The following is a 15,589-nucleotide window of genomic DNA, read 5'->3' as shown; positions in this document are numbered from 1 at the left end:
TATGTATTTAAGTTAAACTTGATGTTTAGAAAATGTGCACAAATTAGGGTATGAGAATAAGAAGTAATGTTGTTTTTTCAAACGACAAAAGCTTTTCTCTCTAGGAAAAATAGGATAGCATCAATTATCCTCTTCAACTGAATCCACTTATGTAAAAAATATAATCTATATTAAAGTTAACTCTGCTAAAATGAATTAAATGCATCTAAGAACTAAATGCTTAGAATTTTGCATGTTTGGTAAGTTGATAATTTATCTTTGGTGATGACTTTCGTATCAGTGACATTGGAATGCCTTTTCCCTAAACTTAGCTTCTCTCCATAGATTAGCTCTTATATTTAGGTTAAAACTCAGGCTGGATCTGCCAAAACATTAATAAAACTTACATTCAGATAAAAAAAAAAAATAGTAAAAGATTACTTTAAACATAAAACTGCCATGGGCATAAGTAACTTTGGGCCTCATGACAGAAGAGAAATTAGATAAAACAAGGTCACAAAAAGCAAAAGTCTTAAAAAAAAACAGTGATAAAATAATCTTCTCCCTGTTATGAAAGTGCGTTTCACGTCCGTTGCAAGGTCTTTCTTGCCAAAACAATATCTTTTATATAACTTCACGCTCCGATTTGAACCGAAGGATGATGGGCTGTTTTAGGGCGGAGATGTTCAAATTTTAAGAACTTCATGTGCTCTGTTCAGGCATCCTGATGGGTCGTCATCAAGCTGCGGATGGGTTTTTTTTTAACGAACCATCATTTCATTGAAGCTGCTGGATTTTCAGCAGAGCGTGTCGTGCTTATGATTTAACTTGATAGCATTGCTTATAATCAGTCTCGGTTTATATTTTCATCTCTTTCTCTTCTCAAGCTTCCCATTCGTTCACTCGGTCTCACATTAAACTTCCCAGCAAAGAAAATCACCTTCCTGTATTCCCCTGACCCTGTTTTGCTCTTTGTCGCTGAGAGAATCTCAGGTTGTGTTTAAGAAGACTTCCTCCCACTCTGATGGTACACATGGCGTTATTGAATTCTTGAGGCAGGTTAGAACTGCCAGCTGTCACACTTGCAAAGCCTCTAGTCCAATTTGATATATAGTAGTTTGTTTTTTGTTGTCTTGATGAGGAGAAAATTTGAAGAGAAGGATGGCATGTATTCAGTGATTCTTCATTATTTTATGCTAGGCGACATTATTGTTAAAAAACAAAAAATTGAACAGTACGTCGTCTCTGGTTCTGAGTGGACTGCGTAATTTGAGGAAGAAGCTCGTCACAATAAGAAAAAAGTATTTCCCTTATTCTTCCTCTGCGTCCTTCAGCGACCTGACCGAAATTCAGAATGTCACTCTTTGCATCCGAGGCGGCTGCAGAAGTGCAAATTCGGTTTGAAATGCCAAATAAACCCCGAAAGACGCATCGAATTACTGCTGGGGATGTTTATATTTGTTGTTGTCCTTCTGTTTATTTATCTTTGGGTCAGGATTGTGAATGCCAGCTCTCCCATACAGACGCTAGAGCCCGCAGAGTGGTGGATGATGTTGTCATGGATATGAGCAGATGTGACTTGAATGCGAAGGTTGCTGAGAAAAAAAAAGGTCTTTAAGCTTAGTGAGATCAATGACTGCTTACAGTGATCCTTTCCCCGTGCACACATTCAGATGTAGTGACGCACACACGCACACACACACACACACACACACACACACACACACACACACGCGCGCACACGCACACACACACACACACACACACACAAACCACAAGGCTTTGATATGCATGAGAGCAGCAGAGACTATTGGCAGGTCTCATTTTCATAGTCAATTTCATCCTGACTTACAGCCCTCAGCCCTCTCTCATCCTCCTCTTCTCCAGGCTTGTCTGTCTGTCCGTCTGTATTTTCACCCCGTGCCTCTGTTAGTGAGTGATCTACACTCATGCAGTAATATTGATTACAGCCTTCAGCTCACTGGCTGTGAAGTTAGTTTCTTTTTATGAGTCAAGGCAGTGCAGTATCTGTGAGGTTGCTCTGTTTTTGATTCCGTGCTTTGCTGACCCAAACCACCCGATCCCAGAAAGTGAAGTTAAACTGTTGCATGCCATGATTAAAATGAAAACAGGTTGTTTTGGTTTATCACTTCACAGTTGTCTATATGTTTCCACTAGAGAGTGGCTCATTTTAATGTTATGATATATATTTATATATATATATATATATATATATTAAATTCATCTTGGCTTAAAGATTACATCATGTCTAATATTTCCCATATTTCTTACAAAATCTGTCTCTCTTTGTTCTCTTTTCTCTCCTGTGCTCCGTCTGTGCTCCAAGCCTACCAATTAAGAGTATGCCAGCCTCCCCCAGAAGTACCAAATGCTGACATGCTGATGGAGGATGGCGAGTTGGAGATAGGTGAGCTGTCTGTCTACTTGTCAAGTCTCTGGATGGGTCAATTTGACACTGGATGCAAACTAGAAAGTTATAACTTTCCAGTTATCCGAGTTCTCCGTACGAATTGTGTAACGTGTCGGAGGGGGGGAAGTAAAGTTCTCCGTAGTTGGGTACAGTGCCTTGCAAAACTATAAATAATCCCTTAAACTTTTTTTTCAGACATTGTCAAGTAACAGCCACAAACTTCATTATTGTATTGGGTTTTCACACAAAAAACTTATGTGCAGTTTCATTCCTTTTATAGCCAGACAGGTCACAGATAAAGTCGAGGAGACTTTTTAAAGCAGTATTCGGTTAATAACGATGTCCTACACTTTAAGCACCTCCTGGAGCACTGTTTGATTTGTTATCCAAAAGTATAGAGGAAGTGGCACAGCTGCTAAAAACACTTGATGGTCCAACCTAAAATGAGAAGATGGGCAGGAAAAGTATTAACCTGTATGGCAGAGATGCATTAATAAATCTATTGTCAGAAACTCGTAAGAGTTTAATTTTTGTAAATATGGAAGAAGGAACTCTGGTTAAAGGAAATCGTAATTAAACATTTTCGCCAAATGCCCCCATTTTTCTCCTAATTGGCTGTTTTAAAATTTTACATACTAATTAAGGCACTTGTAGTGTGAGCTGTGGTCGTTAGACATTTTCTGCATTTATAACTTCTTTCAGATTTAACATTCCAGCCTCTGGGTGAATCTGCCGAAACATTCAACATCTGCCCCTGTGCATATCACATATCATCAGCAGTTCTCTCTGATGGAAATTAGCGCTTCACCGTGTGAATTAATGCACTTTTCAAATTTCATTGATTCTAAATTTGAAAAGTGCGTTAGTATATGGTTTAAATAAACCTGGGGGATTGAACCACTTTCATTCAGTTGTACCATTTCTGCTTAACTTTTAGAATACATTCCAAAATATGGTGTTTGTTTTCTACCAATATGTAGTTTATATAGATATATTTTTAATAGTTTTACATTTCTACATCTATAAAACATAATGTCTTTTTACGATTCTGGTCATAATTGGATTAGCATAATCAAGTTATAAAATTTGCACAATATTACACATTCCTGATTATATATTAATGAAAAAAGCAACTTTCCTCAAATTGATTTTTCTTTTGTTTTTCAGGTGACATCATCAGATATCGATGCCATCCTGGCTTCTCATTGGTTGGCAATGAAATTCTGACCTGTCGCTTGGGAGAGAGACTGCAGATGGATGCCCCTTCTCCTACGTGCCAAGGTGTGAATTCAAACATTTCCAGCACTTGATTTTTTTTGCAGCTTTCTAGGTAAAAGTGTGTTCTCACCTAACACTTCTTCCCCAACTTCGCTAATTGTCCCCACTCTCAGTTCAATGCCCCGCTCACGACGTGCGATACGACTCATCGGGTGTCATCCTGAGCCCAGGGTGGCCGGAGAGCTACCCGAATCTCCAGATGTGTTCCTGGAGCATTAACGTGGAAAAAGGATACAATGTCACCATAACCTTTGAGAGTTTCCACACAGAGAGGGAGTTTGATGTGCTAGAGATTTTTGATGGTAAACAAACTCTCCACACACCTCTACCCACAAACACTCAAGTCTTTTAAGGAGAGTAGCATTGATAAGCTATGTTATACTATCTGCATGAATATATCAGTCCTCATAATTTATCAAAAATTAATTTAAATAATAGATTTTATAATTTTTTTTCCCCTTAAAATATTGTGTCACACCTTTAAAGGCAGGAGAAATCTGAAGATAACAATTCATTAACCTTCAATCAAACTTGATTCAACTTTAATTAAAATGCAAAGAATATAAGAAAATCCATCTGGAACCGGTAATCAATGTAATCAAGAATTCATTTTATTTTTAATCACACTACAGTCTACTTACTAATGATTTAATTAACCAAAAAGAGATGCAAAAACACATCTAAAGGACAAAGATGCTAATTCTACTGTACATGCTGCTTTTAAAAAAAAAAAAATCACTTAGAAGTGAAGTTTACGGTAGAAATTGAATCTTTAGAATACTTATTAAAGAGATTGAATTATGTATTTTAGCACAATCAAGTAACTATGTTACCCTCAGTTGCTATGAAAATGTTGTCTATATCAAACATGACTTAAAATAAATTTGACTTTGCAATTTGACGCCTTGAAATTAACCTCTGTCTCTTTAAGAACCTCCTATTCTTTCAGAGACTTCACCTTCAGCACGTCATCACATCAGTTCTCCACCATGATGCAAATATGAAGCATTCTTAGGAGCATTGGACGTAGTTTATATGATAAGTTTAGCGTTCGGCATTTCCTCCAGGTGCTGCCGCTGCTGGGCTATGTGTGGAGCTGTGTGTGTCGGAAGCTCAGCTGGATTCTGCAGTTAGGCCTACTTCATGTTGCAAATAGGCTCTTTCTTGATTTTACTGGTCTGGCAGTAATTTGGCCTTGGTGTGCACAGTGACATTGAAATTACATTTTCAAACAATATCTACAATTTATTCATAACTTGTCAAGGAGGGGTGTTTGTTCCCCAAAGTCGGGGTTGTCATCTGATGAGACTGATATATTTGTCATGTAATCAATCTATTGGACAGAAAGATTAATAAAAAGGTTTAGTTTTCAAAGATTAACACATGAATTAATATTTAGAATTTACGATTTGCTCATTTTTCCAATGCTTTTGTAAACTGCAAAAATAATTACGCTAAATTTATAAATATTCAGACAGAAATGTCCTTTCAGCCGAACAGCAGAGTTCATTAAAACGTTCAGATCTTGGAGATTATGGGAAACCAATTGCAATAATACGAGGCTAATTTCCTGCTAGGTTATCATGGCTGGAACCAAAGTCCAGCAAGGGCGTTTTAAGGGGAGGAAAGCAGTTAAATGAAGTGAAAGATCAACTTTAATTTGTTTGTGTACCCGGTATATCAATGAAGTTATATTAAACTGGAAAAATGTAAAGAAACAAGGTGTCCAAATGATTTTCTCTGTGTTTACTAGTGCTTTGTCGCTTGTCTCACCTAGGCCCCACAACCAACAGTCCAACTCTGGCAACGCTGAGCGGAGACCTGCCAACACCCTTCAACATCACGACCTCCGGTCATCAGTTTCTAGTCCGCTGGTCGTCAGATCACGGCACCAACAAGAAAGGCTTCAAAATTCGCTATGTTGGTGAGTACCAAAGTATGTATCCCAACTTTACTTTACTACTATTTCATACTATAATGCATGGAGAGCGAGTCAGACAGAAGGACTAAAAATGCCATTTTTTAAAATCTTCTGATCGATGACAAAAATTTAAATGTGAAGATCTTTTAAGAAATTTGGTTCCCCGATACACTTTATTTGCTTAACTCATCTACAAGTTGTTAGACTTCTGTCTGCCTCACAACTTGCCTTACCGACTTGCCTGACGGGTTAGTCCTCAAGTTGTGTCTGTCTGACAAAAAAACAAAAAAAACTTGATAAGTACAGATGGTGTTTTACTAAAACTTTACATGTGAACAATCTAGCACCTGGTCGTGCTGAGTACAACTTCACGCCGCTGGGTAATGAGGCATGAGTGCTCTATTTCAAGGGCATTTTTGACACTTAAAGAGCAAAAGACAGTTTTACCTGTTCAGGGTTTGCTTGTTCACCCCACAGCCTCCAGTCAGGGAGGTTGTTTCTTTAACCTTTAAAGCACCGCTGCTCTGTATGATGAATTACAAGCCTCTCAAGATTCTTGGTAACCTTCTTTGGCTGGACGTGATTAATGTGATCATTGACGAGAGGTGTTAAGCATGTGTTGTACTTAAAAACACAGACTTACTACGACATTTTTTTTTTTGACCTGCAAAATCAGGCCAATGACAGAACATTTCTTGCCATCATAGATTGTATTTAAAGGAGGAAATGTGGGACGAGTTTGCATACCGTTTCCCAATAACTTTGTACATAATTTCCTATAATAAACTTTGGAAAGTGAAAAGCTGATTTTATCCAATTATGAGTTCTCTTAAATAGTTGTGTATAACAAAAAAAATATATTTTCTACATTTTACAAAATAGAAAATTCTTTTTTTTACTGCTTTCATGCGTTTCTTTTTTTTCTTCACTTTTTATTGATACTGAGTCATTTTCCCACAATAAAAATTGTCACACCAAAGAGTGATTTTAGTTTTTGCAAAGGATAATTCTAGTCACTATGGGTTTGAAGACTACAGCAGTAAAATATATCTCCATTGTTCTTCATAATGATTCAACTTTTGAAACAAACAACAAAAATCCAAAACAAACCTAATAGCGTTCAAAATCTGTGTGAAACATTTAGGTATCACAATAAAACAAAATGTTATAATAAATGTAAGGCAGCAAAAACATTTTGAAAACTCAAAATTTTTATTTCCTCTCAGTGGACAGCCTTGTCATTGGCCATAACAGAAGAAATTAATACTTAATATGAGATTGTCATAACTTTTCTTAGATTCACTAATGATTTCTGAGTCCAACATAATGTTTGTCATAGGCACTCAAATAGTCATATAATGCTTTCCTAATAAAGATTCTTTAGTTTGCTTTTTTTTTTTTTAAAGATTCCCTCAAAATGTACAATAATTGCTCTTAATGCGATTACAATTTAAATGATATTACTTCTCCTCTAACAGGTTTTGGTATAGTTATTTTATACACTTGCAGTTATGAGTTCAATGATATCCTAATAGAACGTCTGCAAGTTTTAAAGTTATCGTGTTTTTTTTTAGTTGTGTGGGCGTAAAGGTTGTTTCCAACACAGTAGTAGTTTAAGACTGGTTTGAGCCTTTTGTGATTCAAGTAAAGAATGATGAAGGAATCAGTTTGTGCCTTACTGTCTGTAAGCCCTTTTGTTTCATAGAATTGACATGGTTTGTTTTTCTAAATGTTTGTTCCACCGCAGCCCTGTACTGCTCCACGCCAGATTCGCCCCTCCACGGCTCCATATCGTCTCAAACAGGCGGTCATGTCAACAGCGTGGTGCGCTGGGCTTGTGACCGCGGTTACCGTCTCATAGGCAACGGTACGGCGACTTGCCGCCGTACGTCGCAGGGCTACCACGCCTGGGACTCTCCTGTGCCTGGTTGTCAAGGTACGCGAAAGTGTGTTTGTGGAACTCTTTCTCACCTAAGTTTAAAATAGCCTATTGGATCATTTTTGCTTATTTTAATTGTACGCAGTTCTTTAAATGTCCTGCGAGTAATTATATTTTCCCATTTATCCACAACAACTGAAACTTTCAATATCTAGCATGTTATTTTCGCAATTTACCGTCTATTAAAAGAGCGCCCCTCATATTAATTTCACTCCCTGCTACGGCAGCTGTGAAATTACTGTAATAACCCGATATTGGCTGGAAAGTGCAACGTCTCCCCTTTCAGAAACCGTTGGAATTTTTCCAATAGCGCCAAGTGTGGACGAATTACGGTACTGCAAATGTGGCAGTGTCGTCGGCGATACGTTCGTTGTGGTAGGGTTAAAGCAATTAATATATAGTTTATAATTGCACAAGTGGCATATGACGACAAAATAAGTGCTTTAAGCAATGATGTTGATCCAAAAAAACAAGTTATATGAATTTTATTAAACGGTCTTGTTTTGTTCCTGCTCAGTTTTAGGAAATATCGTGCTGTTTCATTAATGGTGAATTTTCTGTTTTGTTTCATACAATTTCCTTCCTATTTTTGTGTAAATTAAATCTTGTTTTCTTTGCTATGTTGTGTTCAGCTATGTTGTATCACAACTGAGCTGGAGAAAACTACCACGAAAGCTTAATCGGGGGCTGTTATCAAATGTATATGGGCTGGGAGAATCAGAGGAGGATATTAGATGAGGTGTAAGATTACATGCTGTAATTTGCCATCCACTTCATGTTGTCTTGTTATCTACAAACTGATAAAGCACCCGGTGAAAATACATTTATTTAGAAGAGAAATTTTTAACAGTGAAGTTTATTGCTATCTTTTCTTGTACCTAATGGATGTCAAGATGATAAAGCTACAAAAACACAGGTTTAACTCAAATAAAGCTATAAATGGAAGGAAAGTATTCCATTCTTTCCATATTCATCTTTTCCAGTGCATTCCAGAGTATGCATATTGAAGCCTTATTGCAATTTCTTACATAACGCATTCGTGAGAAAAGAGATTTGCTTTTGTCTAAGCTGTGTAATATCATGGTGCTGATAATAAAGAAGAACTCTCAATTGTGTAGGCAGAAAGCTACAAATTTATAGAGCTAGTTTACAGAATTGTATCCAGTTCTGCTCAGACGTGTCACATCCAGTTATCATCTGTCAGAATAGCTTTATTTGAGATGTTCTGTTTTGCCCAGTATTGATGCAACAGAGAAAGACGAATAATTTAGATTAAAAAAAAATATGATTTATACTTTGTGGCAGTTCGTTACCAGAAGAAAACGGTCATCTCTTAACACTAAATTAATAACAAGTAATATTATTGTTTATAAAACATAAGCTGGTTTGAAATACTGATAATCTGATTAGACACAAGAAATGTACAGTTGGTAAATTTTGCAAAAGTAAAAATTGGATGTTTACTTCGTGACACTCTGTTACCAGAAAACACGCTCGTCTCTTAGCAACAGATGAACAACAAATATTGTCATTGTTCAAAAAACAAAAGATTTCTTCTGTGTTTCTGAAATACTGCTTATCTTATATCGCTTGACAGGAATTGTGCAGTTAGTGAATTTTTCAGAAAAGTGAAAATGTTTTTGTATTTTTTGTCATTGACGGTAAATATATTGTAAAACAGACATTCAACACAAAAGTGAAAATCTGATTTATATTGTGTGCTAGTTTGTTACCAGAAAAATTGCTCATCTCTTAACACTAACTTAGTTATTGTTTATAAAACATAAGCTCTTTTGAAATACTGATTGTCTGCTTTGACACAGGAAATTTACAGTTAGTAAATTTTGCAAAAGTAAAAATCAGATGTTTACTTTGTGACGCTTTGTTACCAGAAAACTTACTCATCTCTTAGCAACAGATAAACAACAAAAAATGTTATTGTTCAAATTTCTTCTGCTCTTTTGAAATACTACTTACTACTTAATAAGAATTGTGCAGTTGGCAGAAAAGTGAGAAAAAATCTATATATTTTTTTCATCGGTGGTAAATATATTATGAAACATACTTGTCTGTAGTAAGTGTTCCACCAAGGTGACGTCTCTGTAGCTCTAACTGGAATCTCTGCCCTCCTCTGTACTAACTGGCGCCATCTCTGTAGTTCTCTACATCCCTGTCCTCCTGTTGCTATGGTAATTAATCGTCTCTGAAAACTGTCATGTGTGAGTGAGACACAGAGAGGGAGACAAAAATTCGCAAGGCATTTCAATGCTGTCCTATGCTTTGCAATGGCAGGCCCCGATATGTGCTTTGACACTTTCAGCTCAACCAAAGTTTGCAACTGCCCACAAATATTTAGCTAAGTTCCCACAATGTCAAGAGGATAGTTTGGTGGAGTCAAAGTGGAGATTTTAAACCCAAGAACTCTTCAAACGTTCAATCATGGTGGCTGTAGCCTCATCATAAGGTATCAAACAAAGTGTAAGAAGTTTTGAAGACGTATAACTCCCTCCATATACTACAACTTCATCTAAACCGATAGAAAGTTAAAACCTGAATAGAATTATATCTTCCAACAAGATGTACATCAAAGCTGGTTTTGTAATGGATAAATTACAGGGAAATCAAGACTCTGAAATGGACCCAACATTGGCATCATTAAAAATACATCTAATATTTTTAAAAGCTGATTTTTTACTAAGAAACCAACCAATTTAAATGAACTATATTTCTCTATTAAATGCATGAAGCAGAAATCCAGTTGAAGCATGTTGACAAAAAACATCTTGTCAAGGCAAATATTAGTGAGGGTATGTGAGCCTCCATCGTTTTATCTATGTGGACGTCAGTGTACAACCTCTTTAAACTTGTGCACCCAGGTCTTAATTATCGTATTATTGCTCCACCTCTAAAATTGAATGGTTAAAAAAAACAAAAATTTTGATAGAAATAAATATGATATTAACAACTTTGATGAGAGGATACAAAACACTGCCTGGAATTGTACGTTTTGCATCCACAACTAAAACAGAAGCAGAAGATGTTTGGATGTTCTCAATCAGTGCATCCCTCTCCTTTCGTAGCCGTCTCCTGCGGGCCACCCAAGGCACCAATAAACGGTGGAGTGCTAACTGCCGACTACTCCGTGGGAACAAGAGTTTCTTACTTCTGCAACGACGGATACAGACTCTCCAGTAAAGAACTGACATCAGCCATCTGTCAGCCTGACGGAACATGGAGCAACCATAACAAGATACCGAGATGTTCCGGTTAGTGACATGCGCGTCCCGGCACCAGGCTGTGCAGCATACGGACCAAATCTCAATATGTCATGATTTTGATGCAGAAGTACAAAAAGCAATATTATTGGATTTTTCCAAAGTGAGTTGGTCTAATAAGGCTTGGTTTTCTCCTGTCTGTGTAGTGGTAGTGTGTCCCAGCATCGGGTCGTTTTCCCTGGAGCACGGCCGCTGGAGGATTGTTAACGGCTCGCACTACGAGTACAGAACTCGCATCGTATTCACCTGCGATCCGGGGTACTACAGGTTAGGCCCCGCCCACATCCAGTGTCTAGCCAATGGGGTGTGGAGCTGGAAGAACGAGAGGCCGCACTGCCAGAGTGAGTAGAAAAGATGTAATAATAAAATGCCCACAGCACTAACAATAAAGGAGTAAACAGTGTTTGCAGTTTTTCAGAGGATAACTCTTATTTATTTGTCGTCTATTTTTTTGGAGGAAGTAAATAGAGCTGTAACGTCCTTCTCCATGTATTTCTCCTCATTTTACCAAACTCCCCTAATTAAGCTTTAGATATCAGAGATTTTGGATGACAATTGTGAATGGGGAATAAAAAAACAGCCAACAAAACACTTGAATAAAACAGTTGTGAACTAGATTTTTGTAAGATATCCCTTGAATCCCAGCCTAATTTTGGTTAAAATGTTAATAGATTCAACCAAATTGCATGCCAAAAATACGACATGTACAGAAATTATGGTGAACTTAAAAGTTGTGTATCTTTTTAAAAACAATGTAAATTTTCAGCAAAATGCATAGCCAACACACATACATAGTAGCTGTTGTATCACAACCTCCAAGACGATCTGAAAATGCTTTAGAAGAAAGCAAATACATCCACCATCACCACAGCGTTTGCGTAGAAACATCGAAAATAAAACGATTCACTTCCACCGTCCATTTGTCGGGGAAATTGCAGGGGTTTTCATCTTGCATCCATAATTATTCTTCCATTTATGCTATTCATACATTATATATTATAGAAAACTTCAGTGAATCACCAACGTAATGTCCTACCTTTCCACACTATCCTCTCTTTTTTTCTTCATGGGTTATTAATAAATGTGTTGATCAGAGTTTCACCAGCCGATTATTCGGTTTTTCCTTTGCTGAGTGAGGTTATAGGGAAACTAATTTTCTTTCAGACATGTAAAGCAAATACAAACTCATTTGTATAAATATTCTTTAATAAATATTGAATCATCAAGAGAAAACTTGTCTGCACATTCCTTGGTAGAATAATGCAAGGAATCACATAAACGGAGGGATTACTGCAAGGCAACAGTTCTACTAACCGCCTCACCATGTATAGCCACCAAACATCATATGTATTAGATTATTTTTTATTTTTTTGCTAAAGTCAAAACAGAGTCAGATTTTAGTTGTAAAGAATTTAATGGGCCAGAAAAAAAAATCAGATTTTTCATTGTTTCTCCTGACAATAACTGCTTAGAGCCAGTCGAGGGAAAATATAATGATTTTGAACTCTGGCTTATTGATCGCTGCATTGCTGAAACTCCTGTCACGCTCCTTCAAATCTGCCTTGTGCATCTAGCATAGGTGAGAAAATGTGGCTGTAAGTAACTAACATCAAATTTCTTTGCGTCTGATACTTTAGTGGATGCAGTTTGACATCCAGCTAAGCTTGACTGCCGAGGACTTTTTGGGATATGTGAAAAATTCTGCGTCATACAGGTTGCAAATTAGACATGGGATGTATATCGCTAATAGCAGCCGCTGCTAATCAATAAATATCTCAGGATTAACCCTATAATGACCTTTTCCCAATCTACTCTATGCAGAACTTGCACTAAAGTTTGCTTATCTCGACATGCTCAATGCCAAGATAGTCATTATTTCATCACTGTGGATACTGTCACTCTTCTTGTATCTCGCATTTTCACAGCATCATTTTCTTGTGTTCTGGGGTTGTTTTACATCAAGGCTTTCAGTTCTTTCAGTTCTTGTAGCTGACCTGGAGAAAGACAGAGGAAAACAGATGGTGGCATAACAATAGAAATTTTGTTACCATTAAAAGTGGATTGTGAATTTTTGCAGAATAGTGAAGTTTTTTGCAGAGTTGTATGTTACCTGAACCATGAACTTGTTACCCATATATAACACGTCGTACCCGGTTTCTCATTTTGTGCGTAATGCTAGAGCCAGAAGTTTCATGACAGCTAGAATCAGCTAGAATCAAAACCTGGCTTACATATAAACCCATCTGACAGTTTTGTCATGAAAAAAAATAGCCTGTAAAATCTTGTCATTTTATATCGACTGTCATGTTTAAATTCTTTTTTTTTTTTCTGCTTTCATCTAATTTGATGTTATCCAAAGATGACAGAGTCACCATACAAGGTTAAACTTTCATCCTTACAATCCATAATTTAACCTGGGAGAGTTGACATTTTTCGCTGTCATTCAGGAGATCTCTTCCTGGAATGCTTTGACATTTTGGATCACCGTTATTTTTATTCAAAGAATACTGTGGCACTTCTCCATGTCCTGTTATTTTCCTCACTGGGCACTTTGTAAGTGGAGAAGGAGGGAAAAAACAGCCGAACCAAATTTGCCTGCTGCACATCTTGCCAGGATGGCAGCGCTTCTCGCTGAAACTGAAATGAGGTCTAGCAGCTTCTCAAATTAACCCGGTGCTAAAGTGGCTGGCAGCTGATTATTAAATTGTCTGTGTCCAACCATGTTTTGCAGTTATCTCATGCGGCGACCTTCCTTCGCCGCACAATGGAAAGAAGGTTGGTACTCAGATGACATTTGGCGCCACGGCCATCTTTACGTGCGATGTTGGCTTCATGCTGGTGGGGTCAGCTGTCAGAGAGTGCCTGTCGTCTGGGCTTTGGAGTGGAACGGAAACAAAGTGTTTAGGTGAGTAATCGTGAAAGTAAATTGCACTTTATTTTTATGAAATTTTCTGGTACATCTGGAGTAGCATGTTTTAGCAAATCAGTAATTTTTTTATTTTTATCCAAAGTTGATGATGGATAAAGAACACTGCTTCAACCACAAGCATACTTTTTGATTGAGTATTAGGAGCATTGTACATACAAAAATGTATTTCATATTTATGTAAGAAGAAAATTAGATATGATCTGATGTTGAAAAGTCACACATTTTCAAGAGAAAAATTACAATATTTCATGCCTAATAAATACTATTTAAAATATGTATGTATTTATCTACTTATTCTTTTACTCTTTCATTCCATCGTGCGAACAGCAACTTGCTCTAGGCAAACAACTTGAACTTTTTCTCAGATTTTCATTTCAACAAATTTTAACAATTTAGCCTTTTTTTTTAAGCTGTCGGTTGCCTTGGATTTCATTTTGGGGTATTAGAATAAAAATACAAATTTATGCCACACCTTTCCAATTTCTACTTGCAAAATAATAATAAAAAAACAAAAAAAACATATGTGACTACACACTACTTTGTGTTGGCTTATCGCACGAAATCCCACTAAAATCCATTGAGATTTTTTTGGCTGTAATGTGACAAACACTAAAAGGATTGCCTGGGTAGGAATACTTTTGTGCAGCTCTGTACCAAGAACCACCATTAGAATGAAAGCGAGGAAGATGTGATTTTTCCGCGTCAATCTAATGAGGACAGGTATCAAAGGAAGGGTTCTGCCCCACACCTCACGTCTGGCCTCACAGCTGCTCCCCTCTGACCTTGTCCACCTCGTGAACAACACCATCTTGGCTGAGCTTCGGCTCCACTCTGAGTTAATTTAGAACTTCATTTTTTATATATGATTCCCACAGAAGCTGTATCTTTCTTCTGCCAGCGTGCCAGCCAGGGGTAACACGTGTTATGACAGGGAGCTGTCATTTTATGGTGAAGCCTCAGCAGGAGGAAGGCTTGCAGGAATACATCACAGGCTAAGGGGAGGAAGTCGACGCAGTATTTAAATTCAAATACTGTGAAGCTTCGTTTAAAATGATGATGGGGTGTAATTTAGTCAACAACAAATAGACATTTATGCTGCAAACTGTCATAGCTTAAGTCTGTGGTCATGTTTCAAGCTTTTGTTTTGTTTCTTTATTTTCTATTCTTGTCAAGCTTCAGTCATTGCTGTTTTTTTTCCTCCTCCTCTAACAGTTTACACATAACTTTGATGGCTTGTTCTTGTTATTGCTGCCATACTTTCTAGGTGTCCTCAGTCGTCCTTGTTCCATCTCCCCAATTCACCATCTGCTCCATATTCCCAACAAGCTTACCTGTCTCCACTTAACAATCACCTCTCTTAGTCATTTGTCAGCTTCTTTGTTTATTTCATGTCCTGTTGGCTCAGTTGGCAAAGTTTATTTTCCTTTTGAACATGGGACTTTTTTTTAAAGCCTTTTAGATCTTGAGTGCTCCTGAGTACCTAAATATGGGGTAAGCTCCCACATCTCATGACACTAATAGGACATTCAGCCAGTCATCTTGGTGTTCTAAAAATCAGAAAATATACTTTTATTATCCATTAGTTGTACTTAGAATGGACCATTTCCTTTAGTGTGTAGCTAATAAGGCTCATACAAATAAGGCTAAACAATTAAGTTGAGCACATAAACCCAAACACAGTTAGTCATGTCAAGTCCTTAATCACCTGAGTGGCTGTCTTATGCATCAAACAATCACTTAACTCCTGGAGTGAGAGCTGTTTTAAAATACTCTTACAGGTCCGATTGATGTAGTTGCTTTCTATGTTTATAGGAAAGACGATTGTACCTGTATTTTA

The 15,589-nt window shown here is 37.2% G+C and overlaps 1 protein-coding gene across 6 annotated transcripts in view; it reads left to right on the top strand.

Annotated features, from left to right (window-relative positions):
• LOC103472465 (CUB and sushi domain-containing protein 3-like) overlaps positions 1–15,589 on the top strand; it is a 389,352-nt gene that overhangs the window by 342,796 nt on the left and 30,967 nt on the right. For 4 of the 6 annotated variants that reach the window (XM_017307525.1, XM_017307524.1, XM_017307521.1 and 1 more), the window contains 8 exons: positions 2,327–2,407; positions 3,578–3,691; positions 3,802–3,990; positions 5,466–5,624; positions 7,357–7,545; positions 10,629–10,814; positions 10,970–11,164; positions 13,555–13,728. In XM_017307525.1, the coding sequence (XP_017163014.1) occupies positions 2,327–2,407; positions 3,578–3,691; positions 3,802–3,990; positions 5,466–5,624; positions 7,357–7,545; positions 10,629–10,814; positions 10,970–11,164; positions 13,555–13,728 (1,287 nt within the window). The remainder of the gene's footprint in view (positions 1–2,326; positions 2,408–3,577; positions 3,692–3,801; positions 3,991–5,465; positions 5,625–7,356; positions 7,546–10,628; positions 10,815–10,969; positions 11,165–13,554; positions 13,729–15,589) is intronic. The other 2 variants (XM_017307523.1, XM_017307522.1) reach the window with 1 other exon arrangement.

The sequence above is a fragment of the Poecilia reticulata genome, linkage group LG11 (genome assembly GCF_000633615.1).
Source record: "Poecilia reticulata strain Guanapo linkage group LG11, Guppy_female_1.0+MT, whole genome shotgun sequence".
Classification (NCBI taxonomy): Eukaryota; Metazoa; Chordata; class Actinopteri; order Cyprinodontiformes; family Poeciliidae; genus Poecilia; species Poecilia reticulata.
Note: the sequence above shows the minus strand (reverse complement) of the source record. Positions and strands in the feature narration are given on the sequence as shown.